Below are 18628 nucleotides of genomic sequence, written 5' to 3' on the forward strand. Positions count from 1 at the left end.
AGGTCTTTAGAAATGTCTGTTACCCTCCTCAGCGGTTTCCAAGCTCCCCACAACGTACAGTTCTTCAATCAAGGAAAGAAACAGGTGTTGACAGTTTTAAAGGAGCCAGGAGTTACGAGGCACCTCAGGACACACCAGCCAACCTTGCCCGTCACTCCACAGACGCCAAACCTGAGGCCCTGCAAGGTTAAGGATGTCTCCGATTCATGGCCAACACCGCGGCCGCTCCACATGGGCACAGAGCTGGCGGAGGGAGAGTCCCCAGGGCAGCCGACAGCGCGGGCCGGCAGCATCCCGAGGGCAGAGCGCAGACTCCTGCGGAGAGGAGGAGCTGGGGGAGGCAGCCGCGGGGGAGCCCAGCCGATTCCACTCGGAGGCTGTACCGCGTGCCCCGCACTCCCCGCCGGAGCACCCAGCGCTCTCTCCAGCGACACGCTGGGACACACGGAGCTGCCAGGGACACTCCTGCACAGGTTTCTGTGTGAACAACGTGCGACTGCTCGATCTCGTGGTCCTTGCAGCTTAGTTTGTGAGAGACCGTCAGTCACTGTCCAGGGCGACCGACAGGGGACCCCTCTCTCTGCAACCTCAACGGCACGGGGGTGGCCCCCATGTTCAGTTTTGGCCGTTCTGACAGCAGTGTGTTTTTAATTTGCATTTCCTACTGGCCAGTGACGCTGAGCGCCTTCCCACGTGCCCGTGGCATCTGCGCTCGCTCTCCAGACGCGGCTCCTGCCCGCGTTCTGACCCGTGCTCTGTGTCCTCTCGAGCGCTGGCGGCTCTCACAGCCCAGGTGATGGCCTGTCAGAGGCATGGTTGGCAAGTGTCCTCTCAGTCTGCTCCTCGTCTTTTCATCTCTTAACAGGATGTTGCACAGAGCAGAAGTTTCTCGTTTTCACAAAGTCTGACTTACTAATCTTTCCTTTCACAGATCATACTTTTGGTGTCAAGTCGAAGAACTCTTTGCCTAAATCCTGAAGATTTTATCTTCTTTTTGAATAAAAGTTTTATACTTTTATTTCTACATTTAAGTTTGTGATTCATTTTGAGCCAATTTTTGTATAAAAGGTCCCCTTTTGTGTTTTATAAACGTCCAACTGCTCCACCACGATTTACTGAAAGGCTATCTTTCTTCCCCTGAATTGCTTTTGCATCCTTCTCAGACATCAGTTGACCCAAAGCAAGCAGAAAAGGGAAATAATAAAGTCTAGAGCAGAAGTAAGTTCAACAGAAAGTAGAAAACGAGAGAGAAAATCAGCTGAGCCAATGTTGGTTCTTTGAAAAGATGAATAAAATCGATGAAGCCTTAGCTAGACTGAGCGAGGAGAAGAAGATTCCGAATACTGAGGCCAAGAATGGGAGGTGAGACGGTATCCCAGGCCTCACAGGGATGAGAGGGGTTAAAGAAGCATTCTCAGCAAGTGTGAGCCAGAAGCCAAGTAACCTCCGTGAAGGGGACACGCTCCTGGAGAGACCACAATGCCCGGGCTGGCTCAGCAAGACATGGAACCCGAGCAGACCCAGCCTAGGAAGGGCACTGCTCCCGACTCACGGGCGACACTCAGAATACGCAGAATCAAACCTGAGGCAGAAGGGCTTTGAAGGCATCAACTTCGGGTCACTAACTCTCTCGGCCCAAGAAGGTGGGCAGAGGAAAGGGTGTCATTTCTAAGTCACAAAGATGCCGACCATCACCCACGGGGCCCACGGAGGGCAGCGGCGATGCTGAAGCAGGTCATTCTGGTGCCCACCCTCCCCAGGCCAACTTGCCACCAAAGCCTCCCACGTGCCTGCAGCTCTGTTCCAGCGAGGCCTCCACACCCAGGAGGCCGCCTCCATCACAGACAGAGAAAGGCACACACCACCCACACACCTTCGCTTGTCCCGTGTGCACCTATGCCTTTTCCTCCTCTGGAGAACATGCCTCCAGCTGACCCCTGGGCTGGAAGCTCCCGTCACCAAGGAAGACAGCCCTGTACTTAGAAAGTTCGGCCCCTATTTTCTGCATTCTCTTTATTTATAAAATTGTTTATGCAAAGATATTACCAAGTATAATGTATTTAATTATGCAGTGTAAGATGCAGCCTTAATGGAGAAACTCAAGTCAGCCACAGAGACACTTCAGGAAATACTTTTAAAAAATAATAAGACTATGTCACTGACTTTCAGATGTGTTTGAATCTGCACCCTCACTGTCCACGGGGACACAATATGTAAAACGGGGCCCATCTCATTCCCCTCTGCTCTCCTGCAGCGGACACCGCTCGCCCTCAGCGGCAGGGCCTGCATTAGCATGTAAATAGCTGGCAGATACCAGGAAAGGAAAGCGGGGAAGAGCTCTTTAATTAACTCTAATCCTCTGAAATCCCAGGCAGCAGCCTGCTCAGGGCTCTCAGGTCCTCCTCAGAAGGGAGCCTGCCAGGCCCTCCCACCCAGCCCCCACCCAGAGGGTGGCTGGAAAGGGCCAGCTTGGGAAAGTGACGTCTGGGTAGCTGGCCCACAATGGCCATGCCATGGCTGTCGCTGGGAATTTGGGGATGCTCAACTGAGCTAAGCCTGGACGGCTGCACAGAGATCCCACCCCGGGGAGAGTGCCCCTCAGTCCCTGCAGGTCCCCACAGCAGCTCCTGCCTTCTCCCTGAAGGTAAGGGGTCGGCACTGACCCCAGCCTCCTGCCAGGTCCCAGGGAGCTGGCGTTCCGGGACCTCTGACACCCACGCTGGCCACACAGAGACAGAGTAGAGCCAGAAAGGAAAAGGCCGAGGAGGGCTGGCCCCCGGAAGATGCCATGCATGGCACTCTGCAGCAGGGATGAGCAGGGCCTTGGCCACAGCCAGGCTCCCAGCACACCTTCTGGGAGCACACGGGCCCACGGGCCTCTGGTGGCGGCAGAAGGAGGGCCTGTCCACAGCCAGGCAGACGTGATGGGCCGAACAGGGAGGGCCAGTGGGGCCAGGCCTGCAAGGCGGAGAGCACAGCGCCCGGGCAGTGCTCACAAAGCGGGGGCTGTGACTGCCGGTGCTGTTCTAAGAGGGGCTACCATCTGCGCCTCCGATGATGAGTGAGCAGGAGGCTGGTAAGACTGTGGCCGGTTGCACGAGGCAGGACCCGGCCGACCCAGAATCTGCACACACACCTGGCTCCAACCATCACAGGATTTCGGGTTTGACCTCGTGGGGACTGAGATGCCCAAGAGAAGCCACCTGGGCATATGCTGGACGGAGGAGGAAATGTCACAGGCACTGGAAATGGGACTTTCAAGACACAAGCACTAGATCCCAAAAGAGACAGGTGCACACACTGGAACACTAGTCACAAGACGCACAAAGACGGCTCGGCAGTGAGGACCGCCTGGGCGGGGCCTGGGGGTCAGGGCCCAGGCACGACACTAACTCGCCAGGCGACCTGGGCCAGGGTCTCCCTCCGTTCCAGGATGCAACCGTCCTTCCTTTGCGGGGGGCCCAAGCCAAGCCACCTCCTCTTCCAGCTCAACCTCACCGGGTTCCATCATGATGAAAAGAGGCCAACGGGATGAAGTTGCCTGCTCCAGTGACACGGGGCGGGGGGGGGGGGAGCAAGGAGGCTTGCAAACACCCCTCCCCGTGTAAAGGGCACGGACGTTACTTCCACGACACCGGTTAGGACAGTGAGGACGGGAGGGGGTGAACCCAGGCACCTCGCCGGGGCCGCCCTTCATCAGGGGAGCCAGAAAGTCAAAATTGGAAGCCAGGCCTCTGATGGCGCCACACACACCACTGTCTCCTGGGCAGAGCGGCCGGGAGCGGGGATCACGGGGAAAGTCGCCGACCCCCACCTAAACCCTCTTCACCGCTGTCCAGGCACGGAGCTTGGTCCCCTCGCCTGGACCTGGCACCTGTGAGGGACAGGCCCTGTCTGCCCATCCACAGACCAAGACTCAAGGCTGCGGGCGGCCTCTGCAGAGGGCCAAGTCCTGGTGGGCGATGCCACTAGGCAGCCCACGGTCACCTCAGGCCCCAGGCAAGCCCCACGGAGGACAGACCCCCAGCCCCGCTCCGCCGGGCACTCTCCCGACACGCGAGCCCGTCCCCAGTCCAGGGCACTCCTCTCGGGGCGCGGGGGGGGGGGGCTCCCGGGGGCCGACTCACAAGGGAAGGAATCCTGCTTCTGTAACTAGCAGTATTTCCTTAACCAGAGGTTAGTAAAAATCACCAGCGAAGGCCAACCAGCGGCTCTGACTTATTTAGGGACATCAGCAGAGCTGTGAAACAGGCCCCTCATAAAAGCTTATTAGAGAGCCCCGAGGAAGGCTCAGGAAGGAGACGGTCACTTAGGGACCTGCAGGCCAGAGGGCAAAGCGATGTCCAGCAGGACCCTGAGGCCGGGGGTGCCAGGGGGCTCAAGCCTCAGCCAGAGGCTGAGAGACGGTAAGGTGACACTGGACACAGGTCCAGGAGCTCGTCAGTCCCAAGGCCTGTCCCCGGGCCTCGCACTCCCAGCTCGGGCAGTGTGCGCTGGACACAAGGCAGTAAGTGCGCGCTACTCTCTGGGGGCCCAAAGGGGCCAAACCACCCCCCAGGAAGAGACAGCGCAGCACCCCCCCCCCCCGCAGCCCTCAAGCCGCATCACAGGGAGGGGCTGTGGGCACTGGATGGGCTCAGTGCTGGACCCGCTTCCCGCAAGCCGCTCCCCGCCCCTCCGCCGTGAGCCTCGCCAACTCCCCGGCCCACTGCCTGGCACCGGTGTCCCTGGGCGCCCCAGGCCGCTCGGGCTCCGCTGCACCCAACAGCATGGACCAGCTCTCCCAGCCCGGCGGGGCCTCTGCACGGCAGGCGCGCCGGACACCCAGCCAGGACCCTGCTGCTCCTCAGAGGCACCCGCCACGCCAGACACGCCCACCAGGCCGCTGGACGCCTGAGGGCACTGAGGAGAGAAACCTTCAACGCGGGAAAGCTTACTTGAACCTTCCAGTCTAGAACGAAACAAACTTCAGACGGGCGGGAACAGGAACCGCCCTCTCTCTCACATTTTCCAGAAATCAGATCCTGCGCGCGGGAAGTGACTCGCGCAGCCTTCCAGAGCCAGCGGCCCCTCAGGTGGCCACTGGCATGGCAGGACGACCGAGTCCCTGCCTGTGACGTCTGCCTCCCGCTGCACCCCGGCCTCACAAAGAAACGCTGGGCCGTCTTGGTCAGGGGTGGGGAGCAGGCATCACTCACGTGTGACCAAGGAGCCAACATTCAGCCCTGGGCCAGGGCAGGCCGGACCCCTTGGGCACCCATGGTCACTCCCTCCAAATCCCATAAGCACAGAGAAGACAGGGCAGTCCCGGCCCAGTTCCACCCGGGAAGCCAAGCATCGACCACGCAGACGATGGTCACATGTGCCGCCTGACGCCACCCTCACACACGCCCACTTTACAGATGAAGACGTGAGCTGTGGCCAGACGGCAGAGGAGTGGGCCATCAGGAGAGAGTCCACGGTCGGCCGCAGACCCCCAGGGAACACTCTGGGCTCCTCCTACCACGCACCGCCCTCCTGGGCGGACAGCCCTCTGCCAACCGCTTCTAGAGCCCCAGCAGACAGGCCAGCGTCTCCAGACAAAGCTGGACACGACCTACGGCAAGAGTGAGCCCCGCAGCTCTGGAGACGGACCCGAAGGCGTGTCCCGCCAGGCCCAGCACCACAGCCCCGAGTGCAGCGCACACCCAGCCCCCTCCAGCGCCGCTGCGAGCCCTCAGCCAAGAGGAACACCACACACCTAGTTTCGGAATTGTGCTGGGGGTGGCTTGGGTCTGGAAGAACTTCCTCCCTTCCTCCTTCCAGGCGTTTTACTGGGAGCAGTTTGGATCTTTATGGGCAAAGGTAACCAAAAGAACGCTGACTCCAAACCACACTCCCCGCACTTGACCGTCTGCGCCGGATGACAGATGGCGTTTAATACCCTCCAGTCCTAGCGCAGCCCCGCTCTGTAAACACAGGTCCCGCTGCACTGTCGTCCCGCAGCTGTCACAGCGGCCAGCTGGGCCTCGTCTCCCGGCCGAGTGGGGAAAGCGCACAAAACGACGGGCTTTCCAGAATGAAGCCGCACACTCACACACGCACCCAAGTGTGCACGCCTCACACGGGCTTTCCAGAATGAAGCCGCACACACTCACACACGCACCCAAGTGTGCACGCCTCACACGTGCATTCGCACAGACGCGCACCCACACGCAGGCACACACGCACTCCCGGACACCCGCTGCCGCCCCACGGGGGGACGGGTTCGGATACGCCTGCGCTGGACGCTGGCAGAGTCGGCCCCGAGCTACTCTCCTGGGCAAACTCCTCACCCTGTCCAGCTGAGACCCCTCTTCCATAAAAAGGGAGTTTGCAGGTCTTAGCTCAAAGAATTTTGAAACTGACTTTTAGAAATGAGATTATTAAAAAATACCAATGAAAAAAGGTAATTTGATCAACGTTGGCAGTCACTATTTATCGGAGATCTGCATGTTCCAGGTACCACACCAGGTACTGGACAGACATTTACTAGAAAATAAACGTGATTAACGACAACAGGTGCCAACCACACAGGGGGTGAGGCCTGGCAGAGTGGGCGGGGGCGCTGGTCAGCCAGCTCCGCTGTGTCTGGAGAAGGTGCCGACACTGACACCGTGGATGAGCTGTGAGTGTGGCCCGCAGGGTGCGGAGTGATGGTAGGAACCTGGCAGAACGGGCGTGCGGTGCCCCCGTGGGCCAGCTCCTCAGGCAGAGTGCCCAGGCACGGCCGGCCGCCCTCTCCTCCATCCCCGCAGCCCTCCCTCCTCCTGGGCAGCCTTTCCGACGTCCCCTCCACCCCCATCCACGGGGAGTGCAGTCTTGCCAGGCAGAGTGCCACCCCAGCTCCTGCACCAGCGCGGGCACAACGGCGCTGCCACCTTCATCAGCTGCATGTGTCACTGAGGAAGTCTGTGAGTGAATGTGCAGAGAGAGGAAATTTTCAGGAACATACATGTCACGTGACAGTAGAACTGACTGTAAATGTTTGCTGAACTACCACACTTTAATGACTGTTAGTTTACAAACTTTTAGAGTATTGGCTCCTATAAATCAATCAATTCCTGGGTGGGTCCCGCCTGGCAGATGTGGGGAGAAGTGGGAGGAGAGGAAGGGAAGGTTAGAGGGAGGCGGGAGGCAGGAGTCTTGCCGGGAGAGGCAGAGGGTACAGAGACAGAGCTTAGGTTCTAACTTTTCCTGAGTCTCAGCCCCAGGCTCTTTTTCCCGAGAACAGAGAAGCTAGTGCGGAGCTCCTCCAGGAGGGCCGCCTCCCAGCCCCGGGGCACAGGAGGCCCACGACCCACCCAGAGCAGCAACAGGCCCCACGTGGCTCACCGGTCCAGAGGGCCTCCGAGTCCCTCAACAGGAACAGGCGGAGGAGAACAGGCCTGCAGAGAGGAAGGGGCGAGGGGAGCAGCCCGCGGGACGAAGGCCCTCCTGCGGAAGGACCTCGGCACAGAAAGGCGGGCCAGGCTGAGGCAGCGGGCACCTCCCAACGTGGGCAGCCGGGGACATGGGGGTCGCCGTCCCCTGGAGGACGACTCATGCCCTCACTCCACCCCTGTGCTCCCGCAGATTCTGCTAAGGCCCTCGGGCAAGCTGAGTGCCCAGGAACCACCCCCGTGGTGGAAGTGAGTCTCGGGGAATGTGCTGAGGGGCCCGGCTTCCCGGCCCCGGGAGAGGCAGCCTGGAGGGAGAGGAAGTGTGGAGCCAAGAGGGGGTGGCCCAGGCTGAGGGCACAGGGACGCCCGCCCCCAGACCTAGGACACGGGGACCCCCTCCAGACTGAAGGCAGGAGGGCCGCCCCTCCCCAGACGGAGAGCACATGTCCCTCCAGGACTCATTCTCTGGGCAAGAAAACCAAGGACAAGTCAACGGGGGCAGAGGGCAGTCACGCCAAAACTGCTGACGCGGCCCGGGCGCCCGCCGGGCCGGGCCTCCCCAGGCCAAGGGCAGGCACGCCTGAGCCAGAACGGCCCAGGGAGGCCGGTGGCACCTCCAACGCCTGGAACAGCCATCAGGGGTGCCCTGGACACAATTCAAACACCACCAGCAAGACGCCACGGCTATTTTTAGCAGCGACGCTCAGGAGGCTGCCTGGCGGGATCCACATCTTTCAGCGTGACCATCAGTTTTCACCTGCAGCCAACTTTCCTTTCCTTTCCTTTCAGGATGAAGGTTATTCAAAGATTTGGGTTTCTTCGAAATTGAGTTAAAAAGAGAACAAGTCTCCAGGATGAGGGGGATTTACAGTGCCCAGACAGCCGCCGCCAGCGCGGCCTAGTTCTCCCGGGGCTCCCGGACCCTCCTGGCTCCGAGGGCGCCCAGGCCCGTGCTGGGGTGGAGGCCCCTCCCCACGCCTGGCAGGCCTCGCTCCCCGTCGTCAGAGCCCTGCGCGTGGAGAGCGCCCCTCTTCTCTGGCTGGAACGCCCGGGTTCTCCACCACAGACCACACCGCTGCCAGGCCGCGGCTGCGGGAGCCCTGGCGTCAGGGGGTAAGCCCTGGCCAGGATGCTGGCGAGGAGAGGGAGGCACCCGGCTCAAGGTCAAATTTAAGGAAGGGCCAAACATCTCAGCAAATGAGACAGAATATTTTAATGCAGTATTTTAGAAACCCAAAATTCATGCAAACCCCCGTGAACAGATACCAAAATTGCAAATGATGACAGGGCCCGTCCAGCACTCACAAACTCACCTCTCATCAGGCCCGCCCCGGTCCCTGCCCAGGGAGCTGCTGGGGCCCTGGGAGCCACGCACAAGCCGACCGGCACAGCAAGCTGGCGCGCAGTGCTCCACAGACGAATTCCACCTTTAGGGGACTCACCAGGGTCCCGGGGAACTGCGGTTCTACGTGCCGCACAGAGGCCTCCAGGAAATGAAGCCAAGGGCAGAGAACGTGTAACCCCCAGCAGGCTGCGCCCTACTCTCCACGGGAGGGAGGCGCCCAGGGCGCCGCGCAGGGGCGGGACAGGGGGTGACGCTGTGGGCTCCGTCTGTGTCCCCACCTCTCGAGCGGCCCCAGCAGAAGCAGGATGCCGTGGGCCGAGGCCCCGCTCCTCAAGGCTGGGAGAGGCCCTCAGGCACGACCGCGGGGAGCCTGCAGCCCAGGGGTGTGTGTACAAGTCAGGGGCGGGAAGCAGTGGAGATCCTCCCCAAAATAATTTTTATAACTAATCCTATTTTTTAATTTAAAAATAAATGTACTTATGTTTAATTATTTAGCATTTCATCACTGACCACGGTTACACGCATGCCTGCAAAATGGACTTGGCGCACACTCCAGCTGTTCCACAAAGGCCGCAAGGCCCAGCAAGCCTGGGGGTCGAGGGGAGGAGCCCCTGGGGCGGGAAGGCGGGGTCTGTGCCCCAGGGCCCGTGGGGAGCAGGAAGCACGCTGCTGCTGCCCTGCTGCCCGAGGCGCTCCCCGCCAGGGCAGCGCCTACCCGCCCTGGGCACCCCCACCGCTTGCCTCCAGCCCTTCATTGTTGGGGGAGGAATGAGCACCACTTCCCAAGCTGCTAACTTTAAGTCACAGCATCGAACAGAGACATCTGTGTCCCTTCTCTCTCTGCAAGCACGTCCGATGTTCCCACCCACCCACCCCATGGCAGCCAGAGGGGTGCGGCAGGCTGCCTGGTCGGAAGCAGGGGGCAGTGACAGCCCCCGACTCGCAGGCACTGCTCCTTACCGACTGGGGCCCCAGGCAGGTCGCCCCCTCCCGGCCTCGGTCTCCCCACGGTCACATGGGGGAGCTCAAGGACGAACAGCCCCCCACCGCCCACCAACCGCTGGGGAACCAAACAGAGGCGGTCCCTGTATCACGGGACAGACAAAGACGGCAGGTGAGTGGAGTGCGTCAAAGTGAGGGGGAGGATGGCTTCTCTGGAGCCAGCGGTGGGGAGGACGCCCCGGGCAGGGGGAGGAGCCCGCAGAGCCGGGCTGAGGGCGAGGGCCCAGGTCAGGTCGGCTGGCCTGCCCGTCAGCAGAGGCGGCCCACGAGCACCTCCCCGCCGCGCTCCCACAAACCCTATCTTGATAAACATCTTCCCACTGGCGAGGGAGAGGAGGCATTTTGTTTTCATTTCATTCTATTTCCTAAAATTGCTTTTCTCTCGAATTTGTCTCCGCTGTGACCCAGTTCCAGCCGCCCCATCGGTGGGATATGCAGCGACCCTCGTACCAAGACTGGCTTTCTAGTAACTTTGCAAATGGCGTCTCCCATAACACATACTTAGATGGATGTAGTAGAAACAGCGGCCTGGGCAGGCCACCTGGAAGGACAATGTGTTAACACGGGAAATTAAATTCTGGAACCGAGAGGGTCGGGCTCAGCCGTGGGAGGCGGGGCGCCGGGCGAGCAGGCGGGCTGGAGCTGCACGGCCAGTCCTCCAGGCTCGTCTCGAGGAGCAGGGAAAGGAGAGGGAGGCGCTCTGAGAAAAAAGCAGGGGCTGAGTCTGAACCTGAGTTCACGCAAACACCCTGCCCCTCCACGGGCGGAGAGCATGATCCCCCACGGCCACCAGAGGGGGACTGTGCCTCGGGACGCCCTCAGGTGGCCGGACTCCAAGGAGGAACTCCCAGAAGAGGCCAGCCCCACTGGACAGGCCTCTGCCGGGGGCACGCCGGCCTTCAAGCACCCGGGCCGGCCTGCAGGTGGAGGGCACGTGGTGAGTATCTCGGAAGGCCAGTAAATGGACAGGACAGTGAGCACACCAGAGCACCAGTTCTCTGGGTGGCGAAGAGGACAACAGGGGATGGGGCCGCAGCCATCAGAGGAGGGGGTGTGCGAGCAAGGGCGGGGGCCAGACGTGGGCATGCAGGCGGCTCGGGCCTGTGACGTCCAGAGAGAGCTCTTCTAGGCACCTGATGGTGAAAACACATTTCGAGACAGCACCCTGACGTCTCAGCTGGGACTGGTCCGCCCCGGGTCCCGTGACCCCGTCTCGGGAATGGACTGGGCTCTGCGATCCACGGCGTCCACACACCAGCAGCGAGAGCGTCACGCAGGAGCCGGTCAGACAGGTGGGGCTCATTTTCCCGAGATGCCAGTGGGGCCAGCGTGGGGTCAGATCAGGACCCGAGCCCAGGGTCGGTCACTCCCGCGGGCCATGCAACCTCTTTCTTAGGGAGAAGGTGGGGAGACCGTGAGGTACCCTCAGCCCCCACCCCGGCCCCCGTGGTCCCCAGTGTCATCCGATCACCACTCCCTGATCACCACTCCCCGACTGCTCGACTGAGAGGTCACCACAGCCAGGCAGGAAATGCGTGACTTCAAAGCCCAGAGCTCTGGGAGGCCCGGCGGGGGTCCCAAGCATTGCCTTGTGCGACCCCTCCCCAGCTGGCTCGGTGTCAGGACAGAGAAGGGGGCGCAGTGGCCAAGGCCCCGGGATTTTCCTCTTCGGACACTGTGGTGCAGGGTCTTCAACAGCTGCCTGAACCCAACCCAGCCAGCGGGGGCCCCAGGAAGACTGAAAACGCACCTGCCCCAAAGGTACCCATTACCTGCACAAGCCAGGTGTGTGCCGCCCCCTGCACGGCCCCCAGCAGGGAGGCTTCCTACAGACACAGCAGAGAGAGCAGCGGGCCAGCTGCCGTCCACACGGGTGCGAAGGTCAGCGCGCAGAGCGAGCCAGCGTGGGGCTGCTTCGGCGGGGAGGGGTGCGCGGCGAGAGAGACGAGAGAGAGAATTCCAGCCTCTGTCTGCCACCTCCCCCACCTCTGCCCTCTCAAGCTGGGACTTGCTGAGCTGGAAGTGGGGCCTCGGCACCCAAGCTCCACACCTTGGGGGCGGCAAAGAAGCAGGCTGGAGCCTCACAAAGGACTATTTCTCAGAAGACAGGGCAGGTACTGAGCTCCTTAAGGATGTCCTCTGTGCTCCCAAAACCAAGAGTTTTCAGCCTTAAAAAAGAAGGCCTGTGAGAGAAATCCTTCTAATAAGATTAGGACGCTCGGGGGCTCTAAGGAGGGACGTGGGAAGAGGATGAAGACGGCTGATCAGAAGCAGCTGGTGGCGTCGATGTCCTCTGGCAAGAGAAGCAAACATAATCTGCTTTTCTCCCAGCAGGGGCCTGGATGTGGGGGCGTCAGCCACAGGCCTGCACTCAGGCCCGGGTGCGGCACGCATGTTCCCATGGGGCGGACGCAGGAGCTGGGCAATGCGTGCCCAGGTGTGCCCATGCCACAGAGCGCCCCCCACCGCCTCTCCTAGCGGGCACGGGGAAAGCAGACAGGGGCCCCCGAATGCCACATCCAGGCCCCAGAGGCCGCATGAGCCCCGGATACACTCGGACGTGGAAGGAAACAAAGGCGTTCCAGGTGGCCCAGCCGCGAGGAGGCTGCGAGTGGAGGCGACACCAGCGGGCGGCTGGGGGAGAAGGAGCCCCGCTCTCCTGGGCCCCCAGCTCAGCACCTCTGCCCACCTGCTCTTGGTGTCGCCGTGTCCTCAGTGCTGAGACAGAAATGACCCCTGCCCCACGGAGCTTTCCCCAAGGAGAGGAAATGCGGCGCGTGAGGAGCTTCGCAAGGTAGAGGCCAAGCGGTCACCGCAGGGCCTGCCGCGCTACAGGCGCTCAGAGCTAAGCACGCTTCTCCCGCGTGAGTCGGGGCTTCACCTGAAAGCCGTGTCCACACAGACCACGCACGCGGACGCCTGCGGCAGCTTTACTCAAAGGTGCACCCACAACATTCAGTAGGCGACGGACAAATGAGCAGCGATGCACCCAGACGACAGATGATGTTTGGTGGTAAAAAGAAACGCGCTGTCAAGACAAGAAAGTTCATGGAAGCACCCAAAGTGCATACGGCTAAGTGGACGAGGCCAGTCTGAAAAGGCCATGTGATTCCAACTACAGGGCCTTCTGGAAAAGACAAGACTGTGCAAACAGTGAAGGGGCCAGGGGTCGCCAGGGCTTACGGAGGAGGGAGACGTGAGCAGGGTGAGCCCAGAGGATGGCCAGGGCAGTGAGAGTGCCCCGTGCGGCACTGTGACATGACTCCTGTCAAAACCACAGAAGGTGCAACACAGAGTGGCCCGACTGTAAACGGAGGACTTGGGTCACTGCAGCAACAAGGTTCATCAGCTGTGACACCGCGTCACACGCTGCAGGAGATCAGCACCGGGGAGCTGGGCGGGGGGGCCGCACACGGGAAGTGTTTGCTGCTTCATGTAAATCTAATCTGCTCCAAAAACAGTTACTAATTTTAATAACATGAACGTTTAAAAATGTCACGTACATATGATTCTACTTGCAGCACACTCTTGGGACGCCCCAAACTCCCGAGACGGAGAGACGGAGAACAGGTCAGAGGACGGGGAGGTCCTCGTGGTGGGGGGCCAGCTCTGCACCTTGAATGAGTGGCGCTTCCCGAGCCCGCACACTCCGTGGGGGTCAGAACGCCCAGACCATACCATCAGGGAAGCCGGCGGAAGACACGCGGGCCCCCTACCACCCCCCTACCACCGTCACAGCTTCCTGTGGACCTGACGTTGTTTTTCAAGACACGTGAAACACAGCCGCCCACAGAGTTCAGCACCAGGACTCACACGTGCTCTTGGAGGTGCTGCCCCTCCTTTCTCTGCAAAGTCCCTGTCGCAGGGGCAGCGACCCTCCGGCCCTGCACACCCCCATTCACACCTCACCTTCCTCAGCCGCCTCGCACTCCCAGGCGCCTGTTTCTCTGCCCCAACTGGAGGGGGCCCCTCCCGAGCCTGAGAGGGCGAGCTTGGGCTCTCTCGGTCCCTTCCACCTTCCTCACGCTACACTCTGAGCTTGGAGCACGCAGACCTTGCCTGAAGGTCGGCCTTTACAAGTGCAGAGAGAACATGAGAAAATCTTTTGGACAGAACGGTATTAAAATAACCCACGTCAAAATTCACAGGGTAGGCGTTTATGACAAGAACTTAGAAAACTGCAAACAGACGGGGATTCCATTAATCCAGGAAGTCTCTGCACAAGACAAAAGAGCACAGGTCACCCTGGGGGGAGTCGCTGAAGCTTCCTGAGAGGCGCAGGGAGTGCTCCCGGAGGGCGCCTGTGGGTCCGAGCAGCCCTCTCCTCCTCCGGGCGGGCAGGCAGGCGGGGGGGGGGGGGGGGGGGGGGGACCCCTGTGCTTCCTGCCTCGACTCACCTCCCGAGAGTGCGCCTTCTGCGGCAGCGGGGCAGCCCCTCCGCTGCCGCCGGTCTGCAGCTCCCCAGACCCGCAACCCGCATCCCCCTAACTGTGGGCCGCAGGCACAGCTGCCCGTCTCCCTGTCCCTGCTGGCTCCACGGGCGGAGGCCACTTCAGTCCCGGCATCGTGACCTGTCCACGCCCATCTGCGCCGGGTAGGGCAGAACACAGCCACCACGTGTGTCACCTGGGACCAGCCTGAAGCTGGGTCTCCAGATGGCAGGATGGTGGCCCAAGTTCCTGAGGGGGTTTGTAATTCACACAGGAGGCCTCAGGCGCGAGTGCATGTGGTCCTCCGGGCCGGCCAGCGGGGCAGGGAGGAGGGAGTTACCGTCACCACCCCCGTCTCCAGAGCGGGGGCTCGGATGCTGCGTGGCTGCGTAGCCCGCGCACGCCCAGGCCCGGAGGGGCCGCCTCTCACCTCTCTCCCCTCGGGGACCCATCACGAGGGGAGAGTAGGGCACCAGTGCCCGGCGTCCTTCCCCAAAGGCCACTCCGCTTCGGCATGGGGGGGGTTTACTTTCATTTTAAAGAACTTTGTGTTAAAAGCGCTCACTGCTTAGACTACAGATAAGATTCTGTAACCATGTTGTGGAATATTAGGGGCACACTGGAAATAGCTCGTTTCAAATGGGAAAATGGTTTGTGTTCACCCAGTTCTGGAAGCCAATTTTCAACTGCTTAAAATAGTCATGGTATTTTACCAAGGTAATTACACTCTTAGCTATCAGTAACAATTAAACCCTTAGACTGGAGCTGCTTAATAAGGTCTCAAAATAAAACCATACACCCCAAGCACTGCACTCTGAAATGCCAAGCACAGGGCCCTCCTCGGGAGCAGGAGGGAGAGCCCCCCGGTGAGCCTGCTGCAGAGGGCAGACGGCCTGGGGGGCGGTGGAAGGGGGTGCGGCCTCTCCCAGGCAAGGACAGCAAAGATCAGCAAAGATCAACGCCTTCAGGCCTGACCGCTGCCCCCTGGGGCGCCTTGAAGAGGAGGCTCTCTGACAGGGGAGGGAGCCACAGTGAGGAGCCCTCTCGGGGTTACCAGGTTATTACCGAGGAGAAGGGGCGGAGTGCTCCCACCCCGACCAACCCCCGCCTTCCACCCTCCGCAGCCCGGCCAGAAGAACAGCTTAATCATGCAGGCCGGGAAGACAGATGCCCGCGAGCTGGAGCGGGGCCGAGCGACTGCATCGATCCATTGCAAACACGCCTCGGAGCGGCAGTCGGTATAAGTAATCTGTCAGCGCCAGGCAATCAATACCCTCACTCAGAGCAATGCCTGTGAGCGCAGCGGCCGGCTGAGGACTGATCAGGCCAGAAAGCGCCATCCACTCCGACCTGCTGAGCCGGCGGAAGACAGGAGTGGAAATTTCCTGCCTTGGGAGCCGGAGCAGTGACCTTCAAGGACAGAAAATTCCCAAGGAAGGAAGGCACAGCCCATAACAAGGAGGCGACAGACACCAACAGGCACAGACCCGCCGTGGCAGGGACACGCCAGCCCCGGTGAGGAGGTGCCTGCGTGATCCTGGCAACGCAGAGCAGGGCCGAGCGGACAGGCTGCCAGTCCAGCCACAGGCCCCCGCGGGCGGGGACTGAACCTGGGGCGCCCATGAGGGCCGTGGGGCCCACAAGGCCGGCTGCAGGGGCGTGACGTGGCCCTCGTGTTTTCTACCTGCTGATGGCCGGCGCCAACTCTCCCCAGGTGCCTGCTCACGGAAACACGAGGACCACCTCCAGCTCTGGGCCATCACTGTTTTCTGAGTACGTGCTGAAGCAAAACCAAACCTCCAAAACCAGACAAAAAAGAGTGCCCTGTGTGACCCACACCACAACCTGCAAAAGGGAGCACGCCACATAAACACCCAGACTGCCGACCTCTCCTGACAGCAGGACGATCCTCTGGGACCTCAAGCAGCCGAGGGGGCGGGGGCGCCCTCCCAGGAGGCACGTGGCAGCTCACCCGGCCTCCCACACCCACGCGGCCTGCCTGGTCCACACAGGCACCTGAGTCTCAACTCGCTGCCCACCCGTGACCACAGACGAGACGGGCCACCTGAGAAGACAAAGGGGGTGTTCGCAGGTGAAACTCACGTTACACACCCTAAAGTAGGAAGACTATCCTGGACGGCCGGGGGGACGCCCAAACTGGGCACGAGCCAGGGCCCTGGGCTGCTGCAGCCTGACTCAGTCGCCAGACGCCCGGGTGTCCAGCCTGAGCTGTCTGCTCTGCAGGCGGGAAAATGGGGCCTCAGAGAGGCCACAGAGAAAGGCCCTGCCACCCATCTCCCGGGAAGCTCCGCGCCCCCACGTCAGGGAGCACAGCACAGTCTCCATCCCTCACCCACAGAACGTCCAGTCCTGGCATGCAGCGGCCCCAGCTGCCGCAGCCTCGGCCCTGTCTGACCCCTGGGCCCCCGAGGACCCTGCTGCACCGAGGGCCCCGCTGGTCCGGCACCAGCAACACCCGGGGTGTGCCCTGGTCATGGCACTCCACCCACAGGGCCGTTTGTGAGCAGTGAACCCTCGGGCTCTGCCCGTGGCCCCTCCAGAACCTGCCGCCCTATAGGATGCACTCTGCATAACCGTCACGGCGGCAAGCCTGCGTCTCTCCTGCCTGCCGTCCCCTGGACAGGGCAGTGGCCAAGCATCCGCACCATGGCTCCTCCCGTAGAGCTGGCACAGGGACAATCGATAAACGTGGGGAAGGAAGGCAAGGAAGACTGGGGGCCGCAGAAGCTCGCTCCATGTCACCGACCAGGCGTGAGGACCGCGCCTTCTCTGCACAAAGCACCGTGAGCAGGGGTGCAGGTGAGGATGTTTCCGAGCACATCCCGTGCGAGGCCACCTACAAAGCCAGCAGGGGCTCGGCCGGGAAGCCCAACTGAAGCCAGACACCTGTGAGGTCTTCTTCTGAGGGACAGCGGGGCACAGAGGGGAAGGTGCCGGAGAGGCTGTCAGAGGGCAGGCTCTGAGCAGCTGGAATGTGACCCCGCCTTCTGCAACCTTCATGATCAGGAGGTCCCAGCAGCGAGGGCCGAGGTCCCCATCAAAAACGATCAAGAGCAGGCAGCAGCTATCAGCCGGCTGCTGACATTGCGCCCCGAGGTTGGGGGCGGCCCCCAGGCCTGCCCAGTTTCCACTGGAGAGCAGGTGGAGGAGCGTCTGCCCAGCAGGCTGGACGCCCCCACCCTCGCCTGGAGAGCATCTGGGGACAGACTCGGCTTCTTCCTTCCTCGTCTCCTGAAATTTCAGCATCCAAGGCAACTTTTAAATAAGGCTCTCTCACAAGAACCTTAATTCACACTCCAGTGAGCTCTGCATACCCAGCCAGACAGCAGAACCCCTGCAGGCAGGGCAGCACAGCTCTGAGAGCCCAGCCTGCGGGCGAAGCTGGGAGCAGGGACACATCCTGCCCAGGGCCTCCGGACACAGCAACAGTTTCCACTCCAAACCCTGGGCCACAGACCCACCGCAGCTCTCCCTGCACTCACTGGGTCTGAAGAGGGGGCTGGCGCCGCCGTGAGGGACATGGGGGCTGGGCCGACACGCTGAACCCCAGCCTGGCGTGTGACGCAGGGCGCTGCCCTCCACCAGGAGGGGCCCCAGCAGCGAATCCCAGGGAGCGCGTATCAGAACGCGCCCGGCAACCAGGGTGAAACACACAGGCTGGCCAAACGGACAGGATGCTCTGCTTCTGGGCAGAGGAGGGCTCAGCCCCACGTGCGCCGTGACCCAGGCAGCTCCACGCACGTCTAACCGATCAAGAGGTGAGGACACAGACCACTGAGTTCTGAGCCACCTCCTCTGGGAGAGACCTCGGCAGACGTGAGGGCCCCGGGGAGAAAGGCTAAGAGTGGACGGGCTGGGAGCCGCTGGCCTGGAAGGCAAGCCCCCGCGGGCAGGGCCCCGTACCTTCGTCAGCAGCAGGACCCGCTTCTGCAGCCGCCGGGCCAGGGCCTCGTGCGCCTCCCGCTTCTTCCTCTCCTCCAGCAGCTGGCCGCTGGCCTGGCGGACCTCCTCCTGCAGCTGCAGCCTGGCCTTCTCCAGCTCCCGGGCGCTGCAGGAGGCAAAAGGGCAGAGCGGTGAGGCCTGGGCCCCAGGACAGCCCCGGCGACAGGTCCCCAGGCCCCGCACGGCGTGTGTCACGCAGGTCCCAAAATAGGGCTGCAGGTGCAGCCAGCCCGCTGTCACTTCCTCACTTCTGAATAGCTGCTTAAAGCCTTTCAGGAGTTTCTGGATTTCAAATAGACGCCCAGGGTGATCCCAGAACATGGCAGGCGCAGGGGAGGGGAGCTCGGCTCCACACACAATGGGAAAAATTGTCTGCCGCGCGGCACTGCGGGATGGCACTTCTGAATGAGCTAAATCACCAGAGTGAGCACTTCCCACGAACCGCAGGCGGCCGCAGATGTGCAGCTCGGCGCGGGACGTGCGACACC

At 61.5% G+C, this 18628-nt stretch overlaps 1 protein-coding gene across 5 annotated transcripts in view; it reads right to left on the bottom strand.

Moving 5' to 3' along the window:
• MAD1L1 (mitotic arrest deficient 1 like 1) overlaps positions 1-18628 on the bottom strand; it is a 271713-nt gene that overhangs the window by 125974 nt on the left and 127111 nt on the right. For 4 of the 5 annotated variants that reach the window (XM_010966461.3, XM_045504459.2, XM_045504490.2 and 1 more), the window contains one exon: positions 18102-18246. In XM_010966461.3, the coding sequence (XP_010964763.2) occupies positions 18102-18246 (145 nt within the window). Of the gene's footprint in view, positions 1-11519; positions 13092-18101; positions 18247-18628 lie in introns of those variants that run through there. The other variant, XM_074345525.1, reaches the window with a different exon arrangement.

This window comes from Camelus bactrianus, chromosome 18 (assembly GCF_048773025.1).
Source record: "Camelus bactrianus isolate YW-2024 breed Bactrian camel chromosome 18, ASM4877302v1, whole genome shotgun sequence".
Lineage (NCBI taxonomy): Eukaryota > Metazoa > Chordata > Mammalia > Artiodactyla > Camelidae > Camelus > Camelus bactrianus.